Below are 12,586 nucleotides of genomic sequence, written 5' to 3' on the forward strand. Positions count from 1 at the left end.
TTTAATCTCACTCCACAAATCAGAAAAAAAAAGAAAAAAGAAAATAAAAAGCGTACGTTTTGTTCGAAGGCAAATTCCGAAAATACCCCTGATCTCTTTCGGCGTGGATTCAAATCCGCTGTTTTCTTTGTCTGATCCTCTTCTCCGAGTTCTCGTTGTCTGGGGAGAGAGAGCGAGAGAGAGTTGTGTGAATGATGGAACAACTACCGGAGAGGCGAGACGACCATAGCCTCCCGGAGCGTAAGGGACAAAAGAGAAAATTGGACGGCGGTTGCGGCGAGGAGCCAGAGATCTCCGCCGTTACCGCCGACGGACGCGCCACGATCCTCGCAGAGGTCGCCGCTCAGGTCGCCGTTCTCAACTCCACTTTCTCATGGAACGAGGCCGATCGTGCTGCTGCCAAGCGCGCCACTCAAGTCCTCGCCGAGCTCGCCAAGAACGGTCAAGATCAGACCCGATCTCTTCCTACAGAAACTTTCCTGTAAACAACGCATTTTTCACGGATTAATCAAAAGTTCATCAAACATAGGCGGATAAACCTTTCTTTACTGATTACATTGCTTTCATTTCCGCAGATTTTATGTCCAAATTAAAAATGTATTTGGAAATGTTTAAAAAACCCCTAATAAGCAACAAAGCAGAAATTTCTAAGCAATTGATTGATAAGATCAGAAACGGAGTAAACTCACCGGATGAGCGATCCGCTGTAACCAAAAGCGTGCCTGGCGACGAGACGCAGCCCGAAACCTGTGAAATCGGTGGAATTGTAAAGGGAACCATCCAATCTGACAATTTCCAAGGCAGAGATAAAGGGGTCGGAAGTAGTATAACAGAGGATTTAGTGAACGTGATTGTCGAGGGAGGGGCTGTTCCAGCTCTCGTGAAGCATCTCCAGGCGCCGACGTCCGGCGACGGAGACGCGGCTCAGAAGCCGTTCGAACACGAGGTCGAGAAGGGAAGTGCGTTTGCTCTTGGTCTTCTTGCGATCAAGGTTCTTGATCCTCTCCTAACTCTTGTTGCTACTTATGTGGTGTATGCTTGTATGTTGTCTTGTTGAAAGCTAGTCGTTTTTATGTCTTTTGCTCAAAATTTAGTGAGAAATTGAACTGTGCCTTTTGGAGGAACCAAAGGCCTTGTATAATTCGTGTACTATCTAAAGATTTTTATGGTGTTGTGGAATCGACTGGTTACAGCCAGAGCATCAGCAGCTTATAGTAGATAATGGTGCCTTGCCTCATTTTGTGAATCTATTGAAGAGAAACAAAGATGGTTCTAGTTCTCGAGCTGTTAATAGTGTTATCAGAAGAGCCGCCGATGCCATCACGAATCTGGCTCATGAGAATAGCAGCATCAAGAGCCGTGTTAGGTCAGCATATTTAAGTGGCTTTATGCTTTCGAGGTTGGCATCCAGTACGATCTCACTCATGATTTCCGGTTCTGGACGAGCAGGGTAGAAGGAGGTATTCCACCTCTTGTGGAGCTGCTCGAATTTGCCGATACTAAAGTTCAGCGAGCAGCAGCAGGGGCGTTGAGAACCCTTGCATTTAAAAATGATGATAACAAGAACCAGGTAAATATCCTTTTCTTACAGTTTAAACTTTTTATAGGAGGGGGCATGACAAAAAATAAAACTTCTATCGCAGATAGTTGAATGCAATGCTCTTCCCACTCTCATACTAATGCTAAGATCAGAGGATGCTGCTATACATTATGAAGCGGTGAGGTTTTAAAGGAATTTTTTATTGCTTTGAGATTTTGCTGGGACTCAACTATTCTGCTGTGTAATCTATCTATTGGAAACGACACTGGATTAATAGCATTTTTGTCCTGCCTTCAGGTTGGTGTTATAGGAAATCTGGTTCACTCCTCTCCGAACATTAAGAAAGAGGTTCTGGCTGCTGGTGCTTTGCAGCCTGTCATTGGTCTTCTAAGGTATGTGAACACATGGCATTTTGATTTACAAGGCCAGACATGAAGCATATGACTTCAATTAAGCATAAAAAACTAAATTAGTGGCCAAAGGATTTCTGTGAGTGTCACTTGCATTTAAATTTGCTAACCATTTTTCTTCTTAAGCTGATGTGATGCTGCTACACCCTGTTTCGTTTTATCTTTTATGATTGTTCTTGTGATTACTTAAATTTTTCTTTTGTTAGCTCTTGTTGCCCTGAGAGCCAAAGAGAGGCAGCTTTGTTGCTTGGACAATTTGCTGCAACTGATTCAGATTGCAAGGTATCATTTCCTTCCCCGATATACATCTTCACTTCCGGGGCTTTTTAAGGGTTGGATTTACCTATTGTCAATACTAAAAAAAATGTAAGTATCATGTGCTGCCTCTTTTGTTGTTTGGAGACAAACCCTTTAGGTAATTAGCTGTTTGCTTTTGTAGATCTACTGAAAATGCTTCCGCAGTTAGTTGCATCATTTTATTAATCTTCAAATATTTCCGGTAAATAGTGTTCTTTTCATTTCATCCTTCAAAATGAAAATTTTCCAGGTGCACATCGTGCAGAGGGGGGCTGTGCGTCCTTTGATTGAGATGCTTCAGTCACCTGATGTTCAGTTGCGGGAAATGTCAGCATTTGCCCTGGGGAGGCTGGCACAGGTTATTATTTTGGATTTGGTCTGTTAGTCAGAAGAGTTGGGATATATTCCTCTTTGGCACAGTGAAATTGAAACTTCTTCGCTGAGCTGTGCGTTTGTAATACTGCCAGATGGAATTATTGATGCCGTGGTTGATTTAAAACTGAATTATATTAGCTTCTTTGTCAAATGATTGTAGTCATGCAATGGATATTTACTGTTTCTGTGGTTGTCTGTTGTTTTCGTTTTGGATCACTTTTGCGGTTTCCAGATTCATTTGTTTTACAAAATACACCGAGGATTCTGATTTCCTTGCTTTGCAATATAACCTTTCTATATTTATTGCTGTCTATTATGCTCCGTGTTTTTTAAACTGTTGAAGTAGCAACAGATGACTTTCACCTTTTGGATTGTATCAAATATGAAGATCGATTGTAACGCCTTTTCTTCCAGGATCCGCACAACCAAGCTGGTATTGCTCACAGTGGTGGTTTGGTACCATTATTAAAGCTGCTTGATTCAAGAAATGGCTCGTTGCAACACAATGCCGCTTTTGCTCTTTATGGCCTTGCTGATAATGAGGTATGTTGTATTTTATACACCATAAGTTTCTCTTCACCAAGATGCAAAATCTTGATTGCACAACTCATTAAATGCTTTATTGATGTATTCTTCTTCCCCTAGGATAATGTGTCCGATTTTATCAGGGTGGGAGGTGTCCAGAAGCTGCAGGATGGGGAATTTATTGTTCAAGTATGTTCAACACTGTTGCACTTTGTCTTCTTTTTATTTATACCATTAAGAACCGCATTGGTAGCTTAAGTTTATCTGTTTTGAAACTTGGAATGTTTATAATAGATAGCGTTCTTGTAGGCAACGAAAGATTGTGTTGCCAAAACATTAAAGAGATTGGAGGAGAAGATTCATGGAAGAGTGAGTAAAATTTTGCCCTGCTTTAAATTTCTGTTCCTTTTCCAGTGATGGAATCATATAGAATGGATTATTTGACGAATTCCTTTAGCTTGTTCTTGGTTCTGCAGCTCTTTTTAAGTTTTTCATTTCCTGTATTGAACCCATGATATTCTGAATCTGTAGGTTTTGAAACATCTGCTGTACCTAATGCGTGTTTCAGACAAGCCCGTCCAGAGACGAGTTGCTCTTGCTCTTGCACATCTTTGTTCCCCAGAAGATCAAAGAGCCATATTCATCGACGGGAATGGCATGTGACAATCTTTTTTATATTTTCTTAGATAATCAAAAGGGTGTTGGCTTGGTCTTCTATTAGTCTAAGGTGCTAGTGATTGTTTTTGGATCGGGGCTCATAAAAGTATATATTGAGTACTATAAACTATTCTGTTACAGGAATGGATTTGCTTCTTGGTCTGCTTGGATCTACAAACACAAAGCAGCAACTTGATGGTGCTGTTGCACTGTACAAATTGGCAAATAAATCGATGACACTTTCTCCTGTCGATGCTGCACCTCCATCTCCAACACAAAAGGTGTGTTTCCTTTTCACTGCAATCCTCAGTCATTCTCTGTAATTGGGAGACATCTCAATTCAGAAGTTCATCTTTTTTCTCACAGGTTTATCTGGGAGAGCAATATGTAAATAATGCCACGTTGTCTGATGTAACCTTTCTAGTTGAAGGTATACATTTGGATTTGCTAACTATGTTTACAGCAATTTTCTTATCATGGAAATTCATATATGGAGAACAAAAAATAATCATGTTTCAGGTAAGAGGTTCTACGCTCACAGAATTTGTCTGTTGGCATCTTCAGATGCATTTCGTGCAATGTTTGATGGTGGTTACAGAGTAAGTGATCTTTGAATTTTTAGGCGACAGCTCCTCGTGTTTCTCTTTCATAGGTCCTTGTGGTAGCAAATGATGGCTCCTGCATCACACTTTTCCAGTTACTGTATTATATGATTGTCTATAGTAGAGGGTTTATTATGCTTCTACTGGTATCTTTTGGCATGGTATTGGGAAGATGCAGTTTATCCAATACTTGACTAGAAAGATGAATACTATATCCTTAATACCTGTGAATGAGTTTATGCTCTTCTGCTCCGTATCATGGGAACTCGGAAATCTGTATATTTGCCAGCAGTAGGGTTACAAAAGTATCTTACTCAGTTTGTGTTTGTTTACACTGCAGGAGAAGGATGCAAGAGATATTGAGATTCCAAATATCAAATGGGAGGTTTTCGAGCTAATGATGAGGTATTACAAACTTGTCCGATCTTCTCTGGTTACAGTTTGCACATCGGTAGCCGGCTTGAATGGAGAATCTCGGCAACAGGTTTATATACACGGGATCAGTCGACATAACAATGGATATAGCACAAGATCTTCTAAGAGCAGCAGATCAGTATCTCTTGGAGGGGCTCAAGCGTCTATGCGAGTACACCATTGCACAGGTAAGCAAAAAAAACAAAAAAAACAGCAAAGTGAAAAGCGTGAATTGAGGATTAATGAGTAAGCTGACAAAAATGTTGGAATTTGAATGGAAGGATATAACGTTGGAAAACGTAGGGAGCATGTACGAACTCTCAGAAGCATTCCATGCGATGTCGCTGAGGCAGGCTTGCATCCTGTTCATCCTGGAGCATTTTGATAAACTGAGTTCGAGGCCCGGGTAAATAATCTTTCCTTCACGATCCCACCCCGCCATCTGGATCATGTGATTATACTTCACGAGGATCCTGATATAATTCGTTAACATTAAGATTTTGGTTTAGTGGCGACCAAGTAAATGGGTTTGATTTCCATTGAACTATTTCGCCTGGACTTGCCTTGGCTGGTTGTGTTTGTCTTTGAAAATAAAAAATAAAAACGTGCAGGCATAACCAGCTGGTGCAGCGAACAATCCCGGAGATACGCAACTATTTTTGTAAAGCTCTCACAAAGTCTAACCACCTCCAAAGCTTGAGGCTGTAGAAGAGGGAAGACGACGTCGTTTATCAGTTCATCCGTATCTGATTTTTAGCTAACTCAGTCAGTCAATTCACGTTGTGCAGAAGAAGAAATTAGGTCCTTTATGGTCGGAGTTTTTTTTAGTAGCTTCATATATCATTTAAAAAAAAGCACATGTTTTTGTCAGTGTCATTTGTATTGTTAGTTCTCGTCCGAATGGTCACGAAGAACCAGCTGTTGTATCAGACCCGATTTTAGGAAACCTTCCAGGACACTGAGAAATAGAGACACAGGCCAATCTTCCCAAAACCCTCGATCACCTCTCTTAATTTTATCTTGATAACGTTGAGTACTTATAAAAAAAAACACAACTCATTTGGTTTCCGAACATAATGCGTCCATTTTAATCATGTTTCAAGATGTCGTTTTTTCTATACCTTTATTTTGTAACTAAGTTTCGGACATCAACTCAGACATTTAGAGAATTACTTTACACCCATTCATCGTTTATCTTTGAGATATTAGCAAAACTATGGCTGATTCGAAGTCAACCTTATCAATCATATATATATATATATATATATAATCAAATGAAGAAGATCCATTTAAAATATATACATTAATTGACATTTATTAAGGAAAAAGTGAAGAACATTTGGTGTTTACCTTCTATTTGAGACATGCTCTCTGTAACTCTGCTGCCGGAAGAAAAAAAAAGTCAGTAGTTTTGTTTAATTTAATATATACGTATATATAAACGGAATTATTTTATGAAATGAATTTTGGGTTCAGTGGGGAGTAAGATTAAAGGGACTCTCGGTGAATCTTTCTCTGTGCCAAACCCTAACTCTGCTCACTCCGCAGCCAGCCACAGCTCCTGCCTCCTCAGGACAGGTAATGCTCTCGTCTCATTGCGTCAACCACTCTGCTCTGCTTGTTTCTCTCCTTTTTCCAGTCGTCGGCTTATTGGATCTGATGTTCTGATGTAGCTTCTACAACTAGTTGTCGGAATGTTCACCTGATATGTCTGCTCCGAGCGGCTGATCCCTTAGCTGTTGTCTCCGATGTTTTGATAGATTGTCCTCGATCTGTGTTCATCTCGTTTTCCTTTTTTTTTCCTCTGGAAAAGGCTTCAGTGTTATAGTTTTATCGATCTATGCAGTGTCCTTGTTCGTCGTTTTCAACCATTTCTTTGGCAAAGTATGCTTTTATGATCCACCCTGCTTCGCAACTGGGATCTGCGGAGGATAGAGTGCTTGTGTTCTTTGGATTCAATGCCTTCAACTCTAGAGATTCCAACCTCAACCTCCTGATTTAGCCTTGTATGTGCTTTCAGTGACAGAAACAATCTGGTGTTGTGATGGATTCCCATCGGCAGACATTCTCGATTAAATTGTGGCCGCCTAGTGCAAACACACGCCAAATGCTTGTTGAACGCATGACTAACAACCTTTCCTCCAAGACGATTTTCACCCAAAAGTACGGTAGCTTGACCAAGGAGGAGGCTCTGGAGAATGCTAAGAGGATCGAGGACGTTGCTTTCTCCACCGCAAACCAGCACTATGAGAAGGAACCCGATGGTGATGGTGCTTCGGCTGTGCAGCTTTATGCCAAGGAATGCAGCAAGCTTATTTTGGAAGTACTCAAGAAAGGGCCCGTGGATAAGGCCGCCACGAGAGAAACATCAGTACCCGAAGAACCTGCTCTGCCCCGTGAGACGGTTTTTGATATATCCAAAGGGCAGCGGGCTTTTATCGAGGCAGAGGAGGCAGAGGAGCTTCTTAAACCATTGAAGGAACCTGGCAATGCTTACAATAAAATTTGCTTTAGCAATCGAAGTTTTGGCATTGGAGCCGCCCGTGTTGCTGAGCCTATATTGACGTCTCTCAAAGATCAGATAAAGGAAGTTGACTTGTCGGATTTTATTGCTGGACGGCGTGAGGCCGAAGCTCTTGATGTTATGACCATTTTTTCGGAGGCGTTGCAAGGTAGTGTTCTCAGGTCTCTTAACCTCTCAGACAATGCCATGGGTGAGAAGGGTGTCCGAGCATTTGAATCGCTCTTGAAATCCCAGAGCTGTCTGGAAGATCTGTATTTGATGAACGGTGGTATCTCTGAGGAGGCTGCCCGAGCAGTCTGTGAGTTGATTCCTTCAACAGAGAAGATGAGGGTCCTCCAGTTTCACAATAACATGACCGGAGACGAAGGGGCAGTTGCCATTGCTGAGGTCGTCAAGCGTTCTCCACTGCTGGAGAATTTCCGTTGCTCATCCACTAGGATAGATCTGGAAGGAGGAATTGCTTTGTCAGAAGCACTTAAGACTTGTACCCATATGAAGAAACTTGATCTGCGAGATAATATGTTTGGTGCGGAAGCCGGGGTTTCCCTGAGCAAAGCTCTTTCGAGTTTTGGAAGCTTGACTGAGGTTTACCTGAGCTATCTTAATCTAGAGGACAAGGGAGCCATTGCCATAGCTAACGCTCTCGGGTTGTCTGCTCCTTCCCTCGAAGTCATAGAGATGGCAGGAAACGACATAACAGTTGAGGCTGCTCCGGCTATTGCTTCTTGCGTGGTGGCAAAGCAACGTCTAAACAGGTTGATATTGGCTGAGAACGAGCTGAAGGATGAGGGTTGTGTTCAGATTGCAAGGAGTTTGGAAGAGGGCCATTCGGAATTGCAGTACGTAGATATGAGCAGCAACTACATAAGGAGAGTCGGTGCACGGGTCTTGGCTAGTGTTGTTGTCAAGAAAGAAGCTTTCAAGCTGTTGAACATTGATGGGAATATCATCTCCGATGAAGGAATAGAGGAAATTAAAGAGATGTTCAAGAAATCTCCGGATTTACTTGGACCTTTGGATGAGAACGATCCCGAAGGAGGAGAAGATGAAGGTGAAGAAGAAGAAGATGAAGGCAAAGACTTGGCCGAAAATGAAGCAAACGAGGACGAGTTGGAATCGAAGCTGAAGAACCTTGAAGTTAATCAAGATGAATAAGTAGTCTATGCCTCGGCAACTTTTTGTTTTTCTTTGCTCTGAATGAGGTTTCTTTGATGTGAAAAACCGAAAAGACGGAGACGAGACTTAAGTATTGGTTCTGAGGATATGTTCTTCAATCAGTTGTACACCCTTTTTCTTGTAAACCATCTTCATGGGATGACGAAGACCAAAGAAGAAGAAGAGATCTTCTGCAACATGAACTCTTCAATGTCTGGTTAGATATGGCTTTTTGTTCTTGTCCTAAACCACCGAGTTAACACGTGTTTGAAAATAACGCATTTGAGGACAAGAAAATGTTATCATAGGCAAAGGTACAGAGGCAAGAAGAATGCCCACAAAAAAAAAACAATGATAAGACATGACACGTGAAAGAAGAAGATGACCAAACTTTCAACTGGGCGATTTCATGTTCAGTTTCTTCTACTTCCATTGGAACTTTGGCCTCTTGATTCAGAAGAAGAAGTCATGAAAGAGTATCTCGACCTTTTCTTCCTGTGAGTATTCCACGTGAATAGAGGCTTCTTACCACTTTCTTCTTCTTCTTCACCACCACCCTCTTCTTCCTGTTTTTCACTATTCTCAGTCGTTACTTCTTCATCATCATCCTCTTCTTCTCCGCTGGTTCCTTGGCTCCCAGCTGGGAAATTGTTGTTCGACTCTGTCACATTTCTCTCTACCACTGAGCCATTACTCGTAGGTGTGTTCATATTCTCGTCTCTCCTCTTTCGCTTCACAAAGAGTGCATTCACATCTTCGCCGCTCTCCACAGCTTTCATCCACTGTAAATCACTCAATGAGTCGCTGTAAACGACTTCTTTACGTTTCCGCTTACCCGTGACATTGATGGAGAAGTCATTCTTGGCGATTCTGGCCTTGTCTTCTTGGCTTTGAGTGGTGTATACCCACTCGGGTACTTCGTGCTCTTCCATGAGTCGGGACCTGTAGTTTTCCTTCTGACGCCTCTCCTCATCCATCCGTTCAAACATCCAAAACTCCTCCTCGGAACGAGCTGCAAGCCGATTGATCTCTCTCTCACTCGGCACATCGGTCCCAAGTGAGCTTGTTCCTCTCCTCATGATCTCCTCCAACATCTCTCTTCTGTCTTGGGCTGTCCAAATTACAAGACGTGTATTTCATTGCTAACGCAGTTCCATGCTATATATATCGACAAACCAGCTGGTAGATGATACTGACATTTCATTTTTATCACACTAATCAAAACCTCGAATATCTATAACGCACAAATTCAGACAAACACATATAATATACGTACCCCAATGCATCAAAACAGAGGATGGCATGGTGCTCGAGATTTAGGATCAGAGGAATAGACTTACCAGTGGATGTTGTGTTGAAAAGTCCAGCTTGGATGACTTTGGCATCAATACCCATCTTCTGCTTTGCACGCTCCAAGATCACTTCTTCAATCGACCCAACACTGACCAGCACAAACACTCTGACTTCCTTCTTCTGTCCTATTCGATGGGCACGATCCTCTGCCTGTTGGTCCATCTGGGGATTCCAGTCACTATCAAATATAATCACGGTATCTGCTGTCTGCAAGTTCAATCCGAGTCCTCCGGCACGTGTGCTCAATAGAAACATGAAATAGGGAGAGTCCGGCTCATTGAATTGCTTCAGTAAAAGCCCTCTTTGCTCTGTCTTTGTGGTACCGTCCAGCCTGAGGTACTTAAAATCGTTGACAGTCAAGTAAATCTCGAGAACATCCATCAGACGAGTCATTTGTGAGAAGAGAAGGACTCTGTGTCCAGCTCTACGAAGTTTTGGAAGAAGCCGATCTAGGAGCTCGAATTTGCCTGATGCTCTCACGATCTCTGGTTTCTTCCACATGTTATAGTCTCCTCCGACAAAAAGGTATGGGTGGTTACAACATTTCCTTAGTTGCATCGATAAATTCTGCAGACTCTTTGATTTACCGGATCCTGCACAGTAGAACCCCGATAACATAAATCTTTTGTACAATGTCTTTGCCAAACTATATAAACTGAAAACTCTGAAGAGGTAGAAGTAATTTAAGCTACAAACCGGTTTGCAGGCCAACTCTGCCTACATCTGTAACTTGTTGGTAATACACTTTTTGCCATGCTGACATATCACATTTCAGTATGACTTGTGTCTTTCCAGGAAGGAATTTCTCAACTTCGTCTTTTTTCCTTCTCAGTATGAATGGCCTTATAACCTGAAAGAAGGCTATGATTAACACAGAGCACACAGCGCATATAAATTACTAAGAATCTGAAAGAGAATTAGATTCAGAACTGACATGATGTAACCGATGAATAATCAACAGCTCCTCTTCATCCGTGAGAGAGACATTACCACGATCTGCGAAAGGAGCATTGAACCATTCCTCGAAATTCTGAACTGAGTTAAAGATGTGAGGAAGGAGAAAATTAAGCAATGACCATAGTTCTTGGAGACTATTCTGTATGGGTGTCCCGGTTAACAAAAGTCTGCGTTTAATACGGTAGCTGCATCCAGAAAAAAAAATTATAAAAAATTTAACTCAGATTTCCCCTATCAAAGCATCCTTAAAGAAACATATCAGAGAAACCACAAGTAGAAGAATCAATTAACAAAGTTCACTTCAATATGTCAAAAACAGTACACACTCTAGTAACATAAAAGAAGGTGAACGGGAAACAAAGATCTGTGTCTACTAGAATAGCCATCTCTACCATCGTATTACAGGGAGGGAGAATGTGTAAGAAAGACAAAAGGCAATCATTCATAGCATAGACATCCTGGAATTAAAAAATTTACATCCAGCGATGCATAAACTGAGTAATGCAATGCCACATTTTGATGAAAAATATACCAAACTAATGCTAAAGATGATGAGAAAACGATATGGAAACATACCCAGATACAAGAGTCCTTGCAAGTGCACATTCATGGTTCTTCAGCCGATGTCCTTCATCAACAATCATGTAGTACCAGTCAATTTTCTTCAAAAATGCTTTATCCCTCATGATAAGATCATAGTGTGTTATCAACACATTAAATTTTCCTTCTCCTGCTAATCTTTCCCTCATAGCTTTTCTCTCATCTATCCGTCCATCATAAAGAAAAGCTGCAATGCTGGAAAGAGACAAACACAAGACATTCATACATAATGTTTGCATGAATGTATGCATCAAGCATCAATAGAGAAAACTGTTCTGGTCATACCTGGGTACCCATGTTGCAAATTCATTTACCCAATTCGGTAAAACAGCTTTTGGGGCCACTATCAAATGTGGTCCGGTCACACCCTTATTCTCCAAAAGATATGCAATAAGTGATATTGTTTGGATCGTTTTCCCCAAACCCATCTCATCAGCTAAGATTCCATTGAGGTTATTGTTGAACAGAGAGACCATCCATTGAAGCCCTTCTAACTGGTAGGTTCTTAATTCCCCACCTTGAAGAAGAGATGGTTGCTCAGTCACCTGTAAGTATACACTGGTACTTAGATACTCTGGTTTCCAAGATGACAGTTGTTTAAGACACTTAAAACCCAAACTCGTAACAAATGTACTCTACATATCATAATTACCTTCTCTTGTATTGAATGGATAGCCGAGTTATACTGCCTCTGGCCTTCTAGTAAATCACTAGAGTCATCATTATTGTCAGATTCAATTATCTCGATATCTTGGTCAGGAAGTACTTCCTGTGGTGTTTCACTCTTTGGAACATCGGCCTCAGATAATTCAGATTCTGAACCTTTCAGCGGTTCAACTTCAAGGCCATCTGAAAGCTTAGCATCTTTCTGACGCTGAACAGCAGCTCCCAAATTAACAAGGAGCTTATTAGTCTCCTCTAGAAGAGTGGTTAGCCTTTCATTCTTGCTCTCCTTCACTAGTCTCATGTATGCCTCTTGATCATCAGATTTAAGCGCCATGAGCCTTAGTTTTTCAGCTCGTGTGGCACGCTGCCTTTGTCTTCCATGCCATGCCTGTAAAATAGTGGAGCAGACATGATAACAAATCTTCCTTAAATTTTGTATGCTATTAAAATCAAAGGACAATGGCTAAACTATTTCCATCTCAACTGTACAACTGGCAATGTACAAGCAGGG

At 41.4% G+C, this 12,586-nt stretch overlaps 3 protein-coding genes across 5 annotated transcripts in view; 2 read left to right on the plus strand and 1 right to left on the minus strand.

Annotated features, from left to right (window-relative positions):
- Positions 1-126: 126 nt before the first annotated feature.
- Positions 127-5,815, plus strand: LOC104818780 (ARM REPEAT PROTEIN INTERACTING WITH ABF2). Of its 2 annotated transcripts, none has more exons than XM_010548509.1 (19): positions 127-441; positions 831-991; positions 1,194-1,366; positions 1,450-1,570; positions 1,644-1,718; positions 1,838-1,932; positions 2,157-2,232; positions 2,498-2,605; positions 3,037-3,165; positions 3,268-3,336; positions 3,457-3,516; positions 3,679-3,802; positions 3,946-4,085; positions 4,171-4,234; positions 4,324-4,403; positions 4,747-4,811; positions 4,891-5,008; positions 5,102-5,226; positions 5,432-5,815. In XM_010548509.1, the coding sequence occupies exons 1-19, from the start codon at positions 192-194 to the stop codon at positions 5,526-5,528; spliced, it is 2,130 nt and encodes a 709-aa protein (XP_010546811.1). In that variant the 5' UTR covers positions 127-191; the 3' UTR covers positions 5,529-5,815. The 2 variants fall into 2 exon arrangements, with proteins under 2 accessions (XP_010546811.1, XP_010546812.1); XM_010548510.2 differs by having other exon boundaries at positions 128-441; positions 834-991.
- Positions 5,816-6,283: 468 nt separating this feature from the next.
- Positions 6,284-8,659, plus strand: LOC104818782 (RAN GTPase-activating protein 2). Of its 2 annotated transcripts, none has more exons than XM_010548514.2 (2): positions 6,284-6,398; positions 6,667-8,659. In XM_010548514.2, exon 2 carries the CDS (start codon positions 6,865-6,867, stop codon positions 8,497-8,499), a length of 1,635 nt encoding a protein of 544 aa, XP_010546816.1. In that variant the 5' UTR covers positions 6,284-6,398; positions 6,667-6,864; the 3' UTR covers positions 8,500-8,659. The 2 variants fall into 2 exon arrangements, with proteins under 2 accessions (XP_010546816.1, XP_010546815.1); XM_010548513.2 differs by having other exon boundaries at positions 6,285-6,398; positions 6,841-8,659.
- A 96-nt stretch (positions 8,660-8,755) lies between these two features.
- Positions 8,756-12,586, minus strand: part of LOC104818783 (probable ATP-dependent DNA helicase CHR12) — a 6,117-nt gene continuing 2,286 nt past the window's right edge. Inside the window, exons 6-12 of the mRNA XM_010548515.2 lie at positions 12,062-12,463; positions 11,695-11,954; positions 11,386-11,604; positions 10,787-10,994; positions 10,549-10,702; positions 9,840-10,445; positions 8,756-9,610 (exon numbers count right to left, since the gene is read on the minus strand). Of these exons, the coding sequence (XP_010546817.1) occupies positions 8,913-9,610; positions 9,840-10,445; positions 10,549-10,702; positions 10,787-10,994; positions 11,386-11,604; positions 11,695-11,954; positions 12,062-12,463 (2,547 nt within the window). The 3' untranslated portion in view covers positions 8,756-8,912. The remainder of the gene's footprint in view (positions 9,611-9,839; positions 10,446-10,548; positions 10,703-10,786; positions 10,995-11,385; positions 11,605-11,694; positions 11,955-12,061; positions 12,464-12,586) is intronic.

Source organism: Tarenaya hassleriana, unplaced genomic scaffold, assembly GCF_000463585.1.
Source record: "Tarenaya hassleriana unplaced genomic scaffold, ASM46358v1 Cleome3, whole genome shotgun sequence".
Taxonomy (NCBI): Eukaryota; Viridiplantae; Streptophyta; class Magnoliopsida; order Brassicales; family Cleomaceae; genus Tarenaya; species Tarenaya hassleriana.